The 17,749-nt window shown below is 46.4% G+C and overlaps 1 protein-coding gene across 2 annotated transcripts in view; it reads right to left on the bottom strand.

Moving 5' to 3' along the window:
• WASL (WASP like actin nucleation promoting factor) overlaps positions 1 to 16,498 on the bottom strand; it is a 107,471-nt gene extending 90,973 nt beyond the window's left edge. The window contains exon 1 of one of the 2 annotated variants that reach the window (XM_082255655.1): positions 16,206 to 16,498. In XM_082255655.1, coding sequence (XP_082111781.1) covers positions 16,206 to 16,331 — 126 coding nt within the window. In that variant the 5' untranslated portion in view covers positions 16,332 to 16,498. The remainder of the gene's footprint in view (positions 1 to 16,205) is intronic. The other variant, XM_082255656.1, reaches the window with a different exon arrangement.
• Between the last annotated feature and the right edge of the window lie 1,251 nt (positions 16,499 to 17,749).

The following is a 17,749-nucleotide window of genomic DNA, read 5'->3' as shown; positions in this document are numbered from 1 at the left end:
GGGAGTCCCCAAGGGATTTCCTCTCACTACCTGTTTTGGCTATGGGACAAGAAGTGAAGGTAAAACTTCCCAATGTGGCACAGATGGCAAAAAATTAACCAACAGGGGTTATAACCCTCCATTACGGTCTTCAAAAAGAAAAAAAAAAAAAAAAAAATAGTTTTGCCTATAGGTTTACTTTAACTCACCTGCTGCCTCCACTATTGAAAGTTGCCTCAAGACAGAGAAATCACCCCCTAAAAATATTTTGCCTTATGCAGTGCGAGCGAGCCCACCAAACGGATTGCTATGGGAGCACTTGGAAGGGGGGGGGGGGGAGCAGAGATCGTTAGGAGACCCCAGAATAGGTTCAGGGACGCTCTGTGTAAAACTATTGCTCGGAGCAGGTATGTCTAACATTTATTATTTTAAATTAAAAAAATAAAAGCTTTACAATCACTTTAAAACAAAATTTAGGCTGGGTCCATACTATAGCGAGTGGGATGTGGGTTTCCCGCATCCAATTTGCATGTCAGGAGATTGTGACTGGCTCTCCATTGAGCTGGTTCACTTATCTGCAGAGCAAATTGCACAGGAGTCCTGTGCGACTTGTGGTTTGTTTCAGGTCTGAAATCTGACCTGAAACGGTGAACAGGGACGCACCGGACCCCTACTGTGAGCCACTCCGTGCGGCAGTGTGAACCCAGCCTCAAGCAGAACTAAACTCTCAATCAACACTATTTTTAATCCCTATGCTACTAACATTAGTAAACAGAAAATATATATCATATTTACTTATTTTAAAAACTTTTTTTTTTCACATTTCTTCAGTAACTTCCTGGTTTACAATCCTAGGCAAAATTATGTCATACATCCCAGAAGTCTTCAACAGGGGTTTCTCAGCTAAGCCCCCCCCTCCTGAATGCAGGTGTTCTATCAGATTTCCCTACCTACGTCATTTCCAGTTGAGATCAGCTGTGAATTCGTCATGCAGCAGCGTCACATGTCCTATTGGGCATGCGCAGAATAGGAAGGGAATTTTGATAACATCGTAAGGGGTCAGGCAAAAGTCCTACTGCGCATGCGCACCAACAGGATCTCTTATAACAAACATCCATCCGATCTCCATGGCCCACACTGCGCTGACCCTACAATGAGACAGAGGGCGTACGCGTGTGGGTAGGGAATAGGATTGTCCTATTGTCGCCTCGGCGCTGTGTGTGCCATGGAGATCGGATGTACGTTTGTTATAAGAGATGCCGCTGCCCGACCCATTGGTGCGCATGCGCAGTAGGACTTTTGCCTCACCCCTTACGATGTTATCATAATTCCCTAACTATTCCGCGCATGCGCAGTAGGACGTGTGACGCGGCTACAGCTGGTGCATGACGAAACCGCACCGGAAATTACGTAGGTAGGGATTTTCTGACAGATCACAGGCCTAGAATAGGGGCAGATGGAATCCAGGAAGTAAATGCTACATGAATCATCTGCCCTTACTCTAGGTGGCTGTAGGCAGAAATGCTAGAGGGATGTTTTTCAAAGTGCTTTCTCAAAAAAATAGAGCACGGAGACAAGAATGGATGGGGGAGTTTTCTTTGCATAATTTTTTTTTTTAAATCTTTTTATTTGGTTTTCAGATAATAAAATAAAACACAGGAATAACATACATGTACGATAAAACGAAGCAATGTACATAACACAACTTTGCGTTCAATAGAGAAAACAAAAAAAAAAAAAAAAAGAAGAAAGAATTGCAATGTCATCAAACAAACAAGTAATATATAATGCCATCTAGAAAACACACATATGAGGCCTACCGCCCCTTACTGGAAACATTTGTGGGGATAATTGTAGTAAACAAACTCGTTAGCCAACATCTGAATGTATGCTACTACAATACCTGATCAGGAGGAGAGAGGAGAGGGCGGAGGGACATGCGACCCATTTCTACAATTTATCCTTAAGTAGTAATTTTTGTAAGGCTCGATAGGGGTGCCCCGTCCCGGGAACTTGCTGCCACCCCCCGTGTTGAGTCCAGCTTCCCTCCGCCCTGCCCACCCCGCAACCGCCGCCCACTTATAGTTGGGCTCAGCTCATGCTATGTTTGGGAAATAATCGTTCCAGATCGACCAATTGGCCTGAAATTGTCTCACTTTAAGTTCAGTATATGCTAGGGTTTTTTCATAAATAAAAGATTCTCCCACAAGTTGAATGACCTCCCTCTACGAGGGAACATCTGCACATTTCCACTTACGAGCTATGGATAGTCTCGCAGCGAAAAGGATATTTTGAACAACAGTCCTAAACCGGGGGGGTACCTGTCTACATTAATACCCAGGATGGCCTGCTCAACCGTAACTTTGTTTAGAATTCCTGTGATGGAAGCAATAAGTTTAGATACAGAGGCCCAGAAACTTCTCAGAGACACACAGGACCACACCACATGTAGCAAGATGCCCACTTGACCGCATTCCCTCCAGCATAGGTTAGATGCCTCAGGAGAGTATTTGGCAATAGTGTATGGTGTTTTATACCACCTGAGATGCAATTTTTGAAGCCCTTCCCTGAAGTTGGAGCACCTAGTGTGTGCTCTGGTAAGCTTATATGAGTTTAGCCATTGTTTAGTGGTGAATTCTTGATCGAGTTCGCCCTCCCATTTGAGATGATGGGTGTTTTTGATAAATGACCCTTTATCTTGGAGAGCTGTATAGAATGTGCCTATACCCTTGAGCCTTGCGCCAGGCCCAAAACACAGAGAGTGAACCTGTGCAGACATAGAGATGCTGGTTTTGTCTAGAGTAGAGATCAATCGTGCTACCCTCTGAAACGTGAGAAACTCCCTGGCAAAGGAGGGGAACCTCGCACACCTGGTGGCAAAGGAAGATTCACCCTGATGTTGCTTAAAGTCTTGGATAGTACGTAAGCCAAAAGTCGGCCAGTGGCTCACCTTCAGATCCGGGGAGAGGAAGGAGAGGGACGTCAGTGGGACAGGAACATCTACTCTGCCACCTACCGTGGCACTGTGGGTAAAAAAGTACTGCCAGGCCTGTATTGTAGCACTTATAGTTGGGTGCGGTGTGGATAATGTGCGTCTAGCTAGAGGGGTGCTCAGTATCAAGTCAGTTAGGGACCCTTGTGGTACCTCTGACCATTCCAGCTGGGTCCAGTTGGGAGCCTGTTCCGGTTTCAACCAATGAATGGATTGTGTGAGGATAGCTGCTATATGGTAATCCCTTACATCTGGAACCCCCATGCCCCCCACTAGGGGATGTCTAACCAGATTCCTATGGGAACATCGGGGTTTCATCCCGGCCCACAAGAACCTGGAGACCATGGAGTGTATTTTACGATAAAACGCCTGGGGAATACCGATGGGAAGCGCCCTGAATAGGTACAGGAGCTTCGGGAATGTTATTTTAAATGCGGCATTCCTGCCCGACCATGAGAGGAAATGTTTACCGTATCTTTCAAAGTCACCTGTCAAGGTGTCCATAAATGGGGTGAAGTTAACTTTAAACAGATCCCTCATATTGCTCGTCAGTTTAATTCCCAAATAATCGATGGGGCCCCGGCTCCACTGGAAGGGTACCAGGCGTGTAATCTCTGTTTGCATTTTATCATTGAGTCCCACCCCTAGCATGTGTGACTTGGTGTCATTGATCTTGTAGTATGAAATGGAGTGAAATTCCTGAAGAACCTCCTGAGCCGCAACAAGGGATGTATCTGGGGCTGTCATGGATAAGATAACATCGTCCGCGAACAATGATATCTTATTTGGGATACCGTGGATGTCCAGACCTCTGATGTCCGGGTGATTTCTAATCCTTTCTGCCAGAGGCTCCATCAGGAGAACGAAGACCAGTGGAGAAAGTGGGCATCCCTGCCTGGTCCCATTTGTGATATCAAATTTCGTAGAAAACATACCTTCTGTGTAGACGTAGGCCGAAGGCTTAGTGTAGAGGGCCATAATTGCATCCAAAATCTCACCCCCCATGCCGAAACGTTGCAGAACTTTGTGGAGGTATCCCCAGTGAATCCTGTCAAAAGCCTTTTCGGCATCAAGGGACAGGAACACTGCGGGCGTACGTGTGGACTCAGCATGGTGGATGAGATTCAGGAGGCGCCTTGTAGCGTCAGTAGCCTGACGGCCTAGCACAAAACCTACCTGGTCCTGTTTAATGATGTCAGGCAGGAACCTAGCCAACCTGTTGGCCAAAATTTTTGCATAGACCTTCAGATCCACATTCAGTAGCGATATGGGTCTGAAATTCTTCGCACAGTCCGGGGGTTTCCCCGGCTTAGGAAGAGTGATCACAGTAGCCTCCAACATTTCTGGAGGAAAGGAGGCAGACGAGGCAGCTCTGCGGAACACATCTTGAAGTCTTGGTGCCAAAATTTGCACATATTGTTTATAATATTCCGATGAGAACCCATCAGGGCCCGGAGCTTTTTTCAAGGGTAGGGAATGGATTGCAGTGGAGATTTCCGTCGCTGAAATAGGGAGATTCAAGTCCGATAGTGCTGATGGAGTCAGTTTGGGTAGGGAGACTGAGGCTAGAAAATTGTCTATGTCCTCCGGGGACGGCTGGGGGGTGGACACGTCGTCTTTCAAATTATATAGGGAGCCATAGTAATGGCTGAAGGCATCTGCGATGTCTTTGGGGTTGGTCAAAGTCTGGCCAGTCGAGTGGTGAGTCAGCTTAGATATACGCTGTCGGATGCGTTCGTCTTTTAGGTGGTTGGCCAAAAGTTTGCCAGCCTTGTTTCCGTGAGCAAAAAAATTAGCTTTCAGTTTACAAATTTGAGTTTGATGCTGTCCAAGTAGCAGCAAGCACAACTCGTTTTGGGCCTGCGTCAATTTGTCAGTGATATGCGGAAGTTGATTTTGTTTGTTAAGAGATTCTAACTTGTATTTTTTGTAATATGTCTTCCAACTGCTGCCTCCTCTGCCTCCGTTTAGCTGCACTTTTAGACATGAGGAAACCTCGCATAAATGCCTTATGGGCGTTCCACATTGTAAATGGGCAAGTTTCCCCATTGTCATTGGTGCGGAAGAATTCCTCCAGGGCCACTTGGACCTCGGAGGAAGTCTTCGGGTCACAAAAGATATTGATATCGTTTTTCCATCTGTTGGCTCTCGCGGAGCAGACCCGAGGGCCTATAGTCACTGAGACTGGAGCATGGTCCGACCAGGTAATTTGGCCTATAGTAGATTCCACTACCTGTTGTAGCAAAAATTTATCAGAGAGGATTACATCAATCCTGGAGTATGAGGAGTGAACTTTGGAAAAAAAGGAAAAGTCCTTCTCCGAGGAGTGATGGCATCTCCAGATGTCCTGCAGGTCTGAGGAAATCAAAAATTTGGATAAATCCGCTCTGCGGGGATGTTTTGGATGATCTCTTGAAGTGTCCTGGTGACATTTAGGTACTAAGTTCAGATCCCCTCCCAGCAACACAAATCCTGAGAGATCCGGTTTAATGCTTTTCCATAGCTTCTTTAAAAAATAATTTTGGTTAGTATTGGGGGCATAGACGTTGATGATGGAATATGCGACTGAGTTTAACGTGCACTTCAACAGGATGAAACGTCCGTCAGGGTCAGAGTGGTGTGAAATGTAATTATAATCCACAGAGTCTTTAATGAGGATGGCCACTCCCCCTCTTTTCTTAGGGCCATTGGCATAGTAGACATGTGGGAATTGCTTGAACTTGAGCATGGGGTGAGTAGCTGCACAGAAGTGGGTTTCTTGAACGAGCATGACATCACACTTTTGTGCTTTAAGTTCTCTGTATAGCATATGACGTTTAAACGGACTATTAAGACCCCGAACGTTCAATGATGTCAGTTTGAAAGACATGGTGTTTTGAAACTGTGTGGGCACAGCAAGGTGCGGACGTCAAAAATAGTCAAAAGAAAGAACAGAAACAAAATATGAAGAGTGATAAAAGGGGTAAACACATACAACACAAGGCGCTAGGAACAGTTGGCGCCTGTAGGTAAAAAATAGACGATATCCGGGTGGAAATCTGAGCAGAATAGAATCTGCTAACTTGGGGCAATTAGTACAAAAATACTATAAGCAGCCGAACAGAACTGCCGGATATTCATAACTTGACGGTTTAATAAATGGAGGGTCAACTCCCATATGAAGCACATGTATATTTGCTGGTAGGAGTCCTCAATCAGGTGGATGGAGAACAATTAGGGCCCCTAGAATGGCATTGCACGTCTGGATCATCAGAGTCCAGTATACCCCACTGACGGAGCAGGTTAATGCTGTATTCCAGGGTCGTTATTTTGAATTCCTTGTCCCCTTTAGTGACTAGAAGTGTTGCCAGATAGTTCCAGCGATACTGGATATGGTGGTTTCTCAAGGGTTTTGTTACGGTTAACAAATTTCTTCTCCTGTTCATGGTGTGAGCAGATAAGTCTGCATATAGTGACAGGCCTTGCACGCTGGCCGGGAGGTCCACTGCCTTCCTCATCCGTGCCATGACCCTCTCCTTCACAGTGTAAAAATGTATTCTGGCGATAGCATCTCTGGGGTATTTGTCTGGAATGTGTTTAGGTTTTGGTTACCTGTGGATCCTGTCAATTGCTAGGTCAGTGGGTGCAACATTCGGTAACAAGTCCTGCATAATGGAAGTGAAGTATTCAGACAGATCTTGAGGTTTAACAGATTCGGGTATGCCCCTGATTTTGATATTGTTCCGTCTGGAACGATCCTCAAGGTCTGCCACTTTAGATTTAAGCCATATTATTTCGTCATCGTGGTCGTTATGGGCATCTACCATGTCGTTAAATGTGTTGGCAAACTCCCCCATCTTGTCTTCAATTTTTGTCACTCTGTCAGTCACAGCAACCACTGCAGTATTGCATTGAGACATTAATTGCAGCATGTCAGAGTGTATAGCAGAGCGCAGTGAGAGCATCATGTCCCTTAACATAGAGGCCATCACAGGCTGATCACCTGCAGAGAGAGCTGCCATAGTTTCCTGGAATTCCAGGGTGTCATTAATGGTGATGCCCTGTGAAGGGACTGTGGCGGCATGGTCCGTTTTTTGTTTGGACTTCACCGGGCTATTAGACTGAGACGTCGGGAGGACTGTGGCAGGTGGTCCCCCTCGCTGTTTTGCGTGCCCGAGGGATTCCCACTGTCTCTGGAGCCTGGGGATGGTAAGCGTTGGGGCTGTGATGAGCGTGGCGGGCCGGCGCCATCTTGGCTGCGCGGCCTGGTGTTCGGGGTGAAGAAGTTCAACATCTTACCCGGCTTTCCACGATCTTTCCGCTTGTGGGACATGTCCGGTCGAGGTTCGCAGGTGTCCGGAGTGTAGCTGTGGTAGCGTGGAGTGACCCTCTCCGTTGTAATATGCTCCGGTCTGTCTGCGTGGCGAGGAGCTGCAGGCTCAAGCTGCCATTCACCTCGCTAGCCGGCTCCGCCCCTTTCTTTGCATAATTAAAATTAATAAAAATAGTGTTTTCAGTTGGCAAAGCTTAGATATAAAAACTGAAAGAAAAAACAGAATACGTCAACAATGACAACGCATGTATTTTGTCGGATAGGTTTCCTTAAAACTGGATTGGTTACTAGAGGATACTAAATTTTTCACCTAACGCAAGTACATAGGTCATTGGTTAGAGCTTTTTATTATTTGTTTTTTTTTTTTTTTTTTTGGTACAGTGGTCAAAGTAAATATTTGAACACACCCTGAAAAGCGTAAAGTGATACATTTGTTTAAAAAAATAAAAATAAAAAAAGAAGATGTCACACTCACCTGCTCTGTGCAAGGCCCCTTTCACACGGGCTTTCCGATCAGGTCCGCCTGTTAGTTTTTTCAGGCGGACCTGATCGGATGCTCCATGCACCTCTATGGGGCAGCGGATGTCAGCAGTGACATGTCTGCTGACACCCGCTGCTATCCGATCCGATCCTGTCCGTGAAATCCAGACGGATGGAAACCCTATTTTCTGTCTGATCAGATGAAAATGGACAGGTGGTCCGTTGTTATCTGATCTCCCCATAGAGGAGAGCAGGGATCTGACCGGTCTGTCTCTGAAATGTGGGGACGGAGCTGTCATCTGCCTGCTCAACGAGGATCGTTCCCTGCTGAGCTGCATGTGAAGGACCCTAATGGTTTTAAACAGAACAGCTCTGATCCTCCTCTTCTCAGGTCCCTCCCTCCTGCAGAGTGCCCCCACAGCAAGCAGCTTGCAATGGGGGTGTTTTAAAATTTTGTCGGACCCATAAAAATTCCGGACCTCGTCACTTCCGGCATGCGCACAAGACATTTTCAAGGTCCGAGAAAATTCTAAGACTTAGCGAACAGCTGATTGAGAGGAGGAGGGGCTGAGGTGGGACGCACACACCATTGCGGGAAAATTGCTGTCACGGGCAAACCAAAGCTGCTAAGTCTTTGAATCTTCTCGGACCTTGTGCGCATGCGCACCGGGGCTCGCACCAGCCGGAAGTGACGAGGTCCGGAATTTTCATGGGTCCGACCAAATTTTAGAACAGGGGCACACAAGTATGCTCGTTTTTAAGCTGCAGCTTTGCGTGTCAATCTCACACAGAGCCACGGCTCTGCCCCGTCCCCTCTCTCTGCTCATAGTCTGGCTGTGATTGACAGCAGCAGGAGCCAACGCACATCGCCTGATCAAGATGGGGCTCAGGTAAGTATTAGGGGGGAGCTACTGCACAGAGAAGGTTAAAAACCCTTGAGTCTTTACCACCACTTTAAAGGTCCATAATGGCTGACAAGGTTAAAAAAAAACTCAATTTTCCCTGATTACTCTCCCAATTCCAGATAAAATATTTACAATAATATTTAACCACTTGTCTACCAGTACTGGTAGAATATTTTAACACTCCAGGGCTGCTATAGCTGATGGAAGTGAGATACCCACCCAAAGGCAACACAAAAGCTTTACAGGTCATCAGTTTTGCGATGACCATATTTTATGTCCCTAGATTTATTGTTCTCACGCTGACTTTTGCGACGATAAACTGTACAAAATGTGCGTTATGTTCACATACACCTCTTAGCCATATGCTGTGCACTTGAATTGGGATGTGTACAGGAATGCTTTAAAAAGTTTTCTATTTTTATTTCATACATATTTTCCTATTTAACTTTATTGCTATCACAAGGAGGCTAACAAGCTTCCTATGTGATAGCATGGGCAGGGGACAGGTCCTCTTTATGAAGACATTGGGGGTCTAGCTGAATCCCAATGCCCTCGTGCCCTCCAATGCAACTAAATGTGCTTGACTGTCTGCATCATGATCTGCAGTAGCTGAGAAATAACAGCTGTAAACCTGGAAGTGATGTATTACATTGGTGGGGGATGGGAAAGCCAACATGGGGGGGGGTGCATTTTAAGTGCCCCATAAAAGTACCCGCTTCACTTATCTGAAGGAACTTTGCCAGGAGCAATGAGATTGCTTCAACCCCTTGTTTACCATGATGTTTACAAATGTACCTTTGTAGACAAGGGATTCAAGTGGATCTTTCATTACAATTTAAAAAACACAAAAATCAATATGGTAAAATGTCAGCACTCCCAAGTGGACCCTCACATCTCCATAAAGAGCACCTGTCATCATCGGTATATATCACCACTAGGAGGTTGCAAATTTAAAGGATAAGTTCACCTTTAGTAAAATGTTACACCCATATTCAAGGAATAAACTCCACCATATCCCATAGCACTAGTTAGGCACACATGTAACCCTTTCATTGCCCTAGATCAGCCTTTTTCAACCAGGGTGCCGAGGCACCCTGGTGTGCCTTGAGGTTTCTTCAGGGGTGCCTCAGCAAAATGCCCCAAACATTTCCCAAAAATTGTATACAAGGCAGCGGGTGGATGAAGCCTGCCTTTTACGTTACACAAAGTCACAGGTTTTCATTGTGCACCGTTTCGGCCTTCTAGCTGCCGACCTGCTAATGACCAATGACATCATCAGTTGATAAGGAGGATGTTAGTCGCCTGAGTAGCATGCTTGTTTGACCCTCCCCTGCTTCTCTCCATAAGTTTTGGGGTCATATTAGCTGAGTGATGAAGAAAAACTGAGGAACATTGGAAGTACTAGTCAGTACCAACTTGTACCTCTAACGTTGGGCATCCTACGTGTGTGTATGTTGCTGCATTATGTAAAACTTTTAGGATGGGGTGCCTCAAGACTGTCCATAATTTCTGGGGTGTATCTCGACTGAAAAAAGGTTGAAAAACACTGGCCTAGATGTTAAACCCCTTCCCAGCTAGTGCCATTCGTACAGTGACAGTGCATAATTTTAGCACTGATCACAGTAAGTGTCATTGGTTCCTGCAAAGGGTCACAAGTGTCAGTGTCAAATTGTCCTCTGCAATATCACAGTCCCCCTATAAGTCGCCGATAGCTGCCATTACCAGTATAAAAAAATAAATAAAAATTACAGTATATATACCAAAGTTTGCAGGCACAAAATAATCAATATACACTTTTGATTTTTTTTTTCAACCAAAAATATGTAGCAGAATGCATTTTGGCCTAAATTTATGAATAAATTAGATTTTCACATTTTTTTTTTTACTGGATAAGTTTTATAGCAGAAAGTAAAAAAAATAATCTATGTTTTTCTAAATTGTCTGTCTTTATTTTTGTTCATAGAGCAAAAAAAAAAAAAAAAAAAAAAAAGAAGAGGTGATCAATACCACCAAAAGAAATTTATATTTGTGGGTAAAAAAAAGGACAAATGTAATTTGGGTACAGCGTTGCATGACTAGTGACGAATAAAGTAATGTAATGTCACAACATAAAGGGCACTGCTCCCAAGCGATATTCTAAATAGCAACACATCTACCACAAATGATCATCTCTTACAGAGAGGAATATGCAGGTAAACCCGGTTATGTAAGTATCAATGATTCACAGCAATAAGTGGTGCATCATACATCCATTCTATATATTAAACCTCTTGCGCAATCCTGTACATGCAGGTAGGAAATCTTGCCTACCTCACCCTTCAATAGTCATAGTTTTGGTTGGGGAAAAAAAATAAAATCTAGAAAGGAATGCTAATAGGACAATAATAGTTTACAATGAACTTTGGGAACTGGCTAAATGCTTGGTACGCATTATGTAATTATTTCATTGAATAAGGGAAACAGCACTGCCCACAGAAAACCAAATCTTCAGCTAATTATTTTCATATTACAAATAACAGGATGAGGGATCATCAGATATTTTATAATGTTAAATGCATGAATTAAGTGTAACACTTAGGGTAATAAAGAAGAAGTCTCAGCAGAAATAAACATACTTGCTAGTCCAGCGATTTGCCTAAAAAATATAATGTGCACTTAGAAAATATCTGCAGAACCATTTGATATGAAAGCACATTATTATTATTATTATATCTTGTATTTCTGACTGTGAGCTCCACCCCTGTATGAAGCCCAATTTGCAGATGTTCATATGGGGGGGGGGGGGGGGCAGTTGCAGCAAAGCCCAATTGCTACTGCTGCCTCTGCTATGCCTTGCTGGGTTATTCCTCTTCCTCTAAACCCTGCTGGCAATCTCGTTCTTTTACTCCCACCTGTATTCCTCCTACTTCATCTCCCACTAGATATCTCCTCTCTCAGAACATGTATTCAGTCCCCTGGCCTCCCACAGTCATTCCTCTTCTGCCAACTTCTGCTGGCAATCTTCTACTCCTTTCACTGCCCTGTCATTCCCCCTGCGCGAGTAGTGATGGCGTTCATCTTCGATGCATACCTGCTGTCTGAGACAAACACTGTCATTCAGAACTAATTGAATATTTGCCTCCTTGTGAGCAGTGTGGACAAACAGCAGTGGGGGAGGGAAGGCATGATTGTCAACACTAGCTTGGGATATAAAGTCAGGACAACCACCTACATGCACTTTGTCTCCTGAGGGACAGGTAACTAAAGCCTTGTACACACTACTACACATACACACAGCAGTCAGAGGCACCGTATTAACAATCCTATGTTAGTACACCGATCTCCCCTGCTGTGCTATTGTGATCTGATGGGGGGTGGGGGGGCAGCTACCCCACCCAGAACACTCCGTTCAGCGCACTCAGCCAATGGCTGAGAGCGCTGACCGGGAGACAGTTGGCAGACCATTTTCAGTCACGACCCGCCTGCCATACACACAGGCTGAATGTACACACAGCAGCATAGTGCCTCTCCTGGGCAGCATCATGTACCTGTACAAGATCCTACACTAACGGGTCTGGGACGTGCTTGCGCGCCACCGGCGACCTGCTGTGATTAGACACAGCGGGAGCCAATCAGCGGGTGCGGCAGATACGATGTCCGCCGGGACATAGGCAGAGCGGTAACAATGTAAACAAGGCAGATCGCCGTTTTGTGGGAAGGGAAGGCTGTGATCCTGTGTTCCTACAAAGCAGGAGCAGGGATCTTTGCCTACCCACAGTAAAAGCACTCCCTAGGCACACATTTAACCCACTGATCACCCGTTAAGCCCTTTCCTGCCATTGTCATTAGTACAGTGACAGTGCATATTTTTAGCACTGATCACTGTATTAGTGTCACTGGTCCCCAAAAAGTGTCACTTAGCATCCGATTTGTCTGCTGCAGTCCCGTTGTAAGTCGCTGATCGCCGCCATCAATAATAAAAAAATAAAATTAATAAAAATTCCATAAATCTATACCATCGTTTGTAGACACTATAACCTTTGTGCAAATCAATATACGCTTATTGGGATTTTTTTTTTATCCAAAAACATGTAGAAGGATATATATTGGCCTAAATTGATAAAGAAATTTGATTTTTTTTTTGGATGCGTTTTATAGCAGAAACAAAGAAATATTGTTTTTTTTTTTTTTCAAAATTGTCGGTCTTTTTTTGTGTTTAAAATAAAAATAGAGGTGATTTAGAGCCGGTTCACATTAGCGCGACTTGTCAGCCTGACAAGTCGCGCTCCCTCGCGGCCCATTGACCGCTACAGGACCCGTTCTAATAGGAGCAACACAAGTCGCTCCGACTTAGAAAAAAGGATCCTGTACTATTTCGGGGCGACTCGGAGCGACTTGCATAGACTTCCATTATGTGAAGTCCCTGCAAGTCGCTCCGAAGTCGTGGTGCATGGTAATGCACAAGTCGCCCTCGAAGTAGTAAGGAGTTGTGAACCGGCTCTAAATACCACCAAAAGAAAGCTCTATTTGTGGGGAAAAAAAGGACATAAAGTTTATGTCTTGCATGAAGTTTTGCATGACCGCGCAATTTTAAGTTAAAATAAAGCAGTGTCTATCACAAAAAATGGCCTGGTCATGGAGAGGGATAAATCATCCGGAGGGCAAGTGGTTAATGAGGTCTCCAGGATCACCTTACTTCCTCTGGTAATGCTTGCTGTCATTCACCCTTCTCTCCAGGATGGAGCCATGTTTGTTCAGGTATTATGCAGTGTTAGCATGCACTCCCCAGCCTGGATCAGAAATGACAGAACCATGCAAATGATGGTGCCTGCAGAAAATGGATAATTCAAAAAGAGACTGAGGGAAAGATTCCTTCCTGCCTGCAGAAGACCGATCACTGGTGGGAAAGAAAAAAAATAGGAAAAAGCTTCCTCTGGCCTCAGCAGACTGATTATTGGGGAGCAGTGACTGATAAAATGCTTCCTCCTGCCTGCAGCAGTCTTATCCCTGGGGGAAGAGAGACTAAGGAAATGCTTCTTACTGCCTGCAGTAGATGAATCACTGGGGAGAAGAGACTAAGGAAATGCTTCTTACTGCCTGCAGTAGATGAATCACTGGGGAGAAGAGACTAAGGAAATGCTTCTTACTAACTTCAGTAGACGAATCACTGGGGACAAGAGACTAGGGAAATGCTTCTTACTGCCTGCAGTAGATGAATCACTGGGGAGAAGAGACTAGGGAAATGCTTCTTACTGCCTTCAGTAGAGGATCACTAGGGCAGAGGAGACTAAACAAATGCATCCTACTACTTGCAGAAGACAAATCACTGGGGGGGGGGGGGGGGTGTAACAAATTACTGGGGAAGTAAGACTAGGGAAATGCCTGGTATAGCAGGCAGATCCTTGGGAGAGAAGCGAATGAGGAAATACCTCCTCCTAACTGCAGCAGACTAATCACTGGGAAGAGGTGACAGAGGAAATGCTTCCTCCTACATAATCAGAAGTATGATCCTGGGGGGGGGGGAAGAGGAGAATAAGAAACAGCAGACTAATAACTGGGAGAGTGGTGACTGAGGAAATGCCTTCTGCTGCTTGCAGCAGCCTAATAACTGGAAGAGGGGGGACTGAGGAAATGCCTCCTGATGTCTGCAGCAGCCTAATAACTGGAAGAGGGGGGACTGAGGAAAAGCTTTCTTCTACCTGCCAGCAGTATGATCATTGGGGAAGAGGAGAATAAGAAAATGCCTCCTGCTACCTGCAGCGGACTAATCACTGGGAGAGAGGTGAAAAATGAAATGCTTTCTACTGCCTGCAGAAGACTAATTGCTGGGAGAGTGATACTGGTGAAATGACTGCTGTAGCAGCCTGACTCTTGGGGGGGGGGGGGGGGAAGGTGACTGCGAAAATGCTTCCTTCTGCCTGCAGCAGGCTAATCACTGGGGAGATGAGACTTAAGAAATGCTTCCTCCAGTCTGAAGCAGAATGATTGCTGGGGAAGCAAGACTGGGGAAATGCCTGCTACAGCAGCCTGATCCTCGACATAGAGGTGACTGCGACTAAGCCTCCTCCTGCCTGCAGCAGACTAATCACTGGGGGACTGGGACAATGCCTTCTCCTCCTCCTGCAGCCAACTAATCACTGGAACAATGCCTCCCACTGCCTGCAGCAGACTAATAACTGCGGGAACTAGAACAATGCCTCCTCCTCCTGCAACAGACTAATCACTGGGGGAAATGGAACAATGCCTCCTCCTCCTGCCTGCAGCAGACTAATCACTGGAACAATGCCTCCCGCTGCCTGCAGCAGACTAATCACTGGGGGAACTGGGAAAATGTCTCCTCCTGCCTGCAGCAGACTAATCACTGAGGGAACTGGGAAAATGTCTCCTCCTGCCTGCAGCAGACTAATCACTGAAGGAACTGGAACAATGCCTCCTCCTGCCTGCAGCAGACTAATCACTGAGGGAACTGGAACAATGCCTCCTCCTGCCTGCAGCAGACTAATCACTGAGGGAACTGGAACAATGCCTCCTCCTGCCTGCAGCAGACTAATCACTGAGGGAACTGGGAAAATGTCTCCTCCTGCCTGCAGCAGACTAATCACTGAGGGAACTGGAACAATGCCTCCTCCTGCCTGCAGCAGACTAATCACTGAGGGAACTGGAACAATGCCTCCTCCTGCCTGCAGCAGACTAATCACTGGGGGAACTGGAACAATGCCTCCCCCTGCCTGCAGCAGACTAATCACTGGGGGAACTGGGACAATGCCTCCCCCTGCCTGCAGCAGACTAATCACTGGGGGAACAGGGACAATGCCTCCCGCTGCCTGCAGCAGACTAATCACTGGGGGAACTGGGACAATGCCTCCCGCTGCCTGCAGCACACTAATCACTGGGCAAACTGGGACAATGCCTCCCGCTGCCTGCAGCAGACTAATCACTGGGGGAACTGGGAAAATGTCTCCTCCTGCCTTCAGCAGACTAATCACTGAGGGAACTGGAACAATGCCTCCCCCTGCCTGCAGCAGACTAATCACTTGGGAAAGGTGACTGGAGAAATACCTCCTCCTGCCCGCAGCAGACTAATCACTGGGGGAACTGGGACAAAGCCTCCTCCTGCCTGTAGCAGACTAATCACTTGGGAAAGGTGACTGGAGAAATGCCTCCTCCTGCCTGCAGCAGACTGATGACATCACCCAAGCCTAGGCAGTCAGAGAGAAGCTGAATGACAGCAGAGATCTGATAAAAGATGACATGGTTGCTGCACGAAGTGACAGATCAGACTTGTGAAGTTCCTGACAGGTTACGCAGCACAGACAGTTTTCCTTTCAGAGGTAGGTAAAGCATACATTTTGCACACAGCTGGCAGACTTAGCATTCCATAGATAACCTGCCTGGGACTCCTCCTTAGAAAAGCAAACCTTCCCAGCTGGGAGCAGGTGACCCTGCAGAGACACACAGCTATAGGCTGCCACCATTCTACCAGGAGCAGGGGGTGAGTGAGGTGCGCAGTCAGTATCCCCCCTGTCATCCCCCCTCTAGCTAGGCCCGCTGCACTCACCACACACTTCTTGCCCAGGTAACTGTAGAGCGCCTCATTCTCCTGTACGGTGAGCAGCATGGAGCCGCAGTTGCTGGAGGCCCTCTTGGTCTGCCTGTTGTTCACGGTGTTGTTGTTGTTACTCATGTTGCTGTGCCGGCGGCCTCCCTACTAGGGGCAGCTGGGTGTCCGTACTGGAAGCGGTGAATCAGGGCCGCTCCATGTCCCGGGCGCTTGTCGTCGTGTTGTGGGCGGGTCTGGGGCCACCGCTTCCTCTCTGGATGGACTGGCAGGACGGCGCTGGGGCTGCGGAGGAGGACGTAAGAGGACGCGCTCGCTCCCAGCCGCAGAGAATGCGCGCGCACGTGCAGCTCAGCCCTCAACTAGTTCCTGCCTGCTAGAGGAGAGAAAACCTGTCCGCGGCTTCAATGTAAGAGGGAGAAAGGGACATCCGATCATACTAGGGCCAAGATCACTGTGCGTGCTTCAGGCTTCAACAAAATGGCGCCACTAATAGAGACAAATACGGAAGAGCTTAGTTAAAGTGATTGTAAAGGTTCGTTTTTTTTTTTTTAAATAACAAACATGGTATACTTACCTGCTCTGTGCAAGGGTTTTGCACAGAGCAGCCCCAATCCTCCTCTTCTAGGGGGACCCCAGCGCCACTTCTGGTTCCTCCTCTTCATCGGGTGCCCCCACAGAGACCTGCTTTCCATGGGGGCACCCGTGCGAGCAGGCTCCCGAGTCCATTGACAGCGGGACTCGACCCCGCCCGTCCGCTTTCGTGTCACTGGATTTGATTGACAGTAGTGGAAGCCAATGACTCCTGCTGCTATCACTCAGATCAATGTTTTTATTGCATTTTACAAGATTGACACATACTGTAAGTAAGCAAAGACAAACGTACAATGCTATAAGAAGCTCATACAACATAGTTAGTATCACAAAAATGATTCAAATCTTACATTTCAGAGCATACAAAGTAGTGATCGACCGATATCAGTTTTTCGTTGCCGATACTGATATTTTGGTCAATGCATATCGATATTGGCCGACATTTTTGTACATTTAAAAACATATATATATTTTTTTTACTTTACTGGTACTCTTGTGGAGGGATCTGGGGGTATAAAAGACCCCAAACCCCTCCTATACACTTAAAAGCATTAAAAAGGCCAAGTTTAGCTGTTTTTAATGCTGTCATTTTTTTTAATCTGGCGCCAGACAGTACCTGGAAGTGATATCACTCATGACCTCACTTTCGGGTTTTCACATGGAGACCCGATCAGAGCAGTGCAGGCTGGTTGCCCGGGTCTTCCGGTGGGAGGGGAGACCGGGGCGAGCCGCAGAAGACCCCCTCCTTGTAAAAGCAGCCGAGCGGCTTCTCAGTCGCATCGGTTGTCATTACAAGACAGCCGACCGCTGGCTATGGACGCCGGTACCGGGGTGATGCCTTTAGCTGCAGGCATCACTCCATTACAACCACTTTCCTAAAATATCGGCAATATCGGTCACCTTGGTGGCCAATTCCAATATATCGGGGAAAGTGCATATCGATCTCTAAT

Source organism: Pelophylax lessonae (genome assembly GCF_965119305.1).
Source record: "Pelophylax lessonae genome assembly, chromosome: 4".
Classification (NCBI taxonomy): Eukaryota; Metazoa; Chordata; class Amphibia; order Anura; family Ranidae; genus Pelophylax; species Pelophylax lessonae.
The sequence above is the reverse complement of the archived record's forward strand: the minus strand, read 5'-3'. Positions and strand labels throughout refer to the sequence as shown.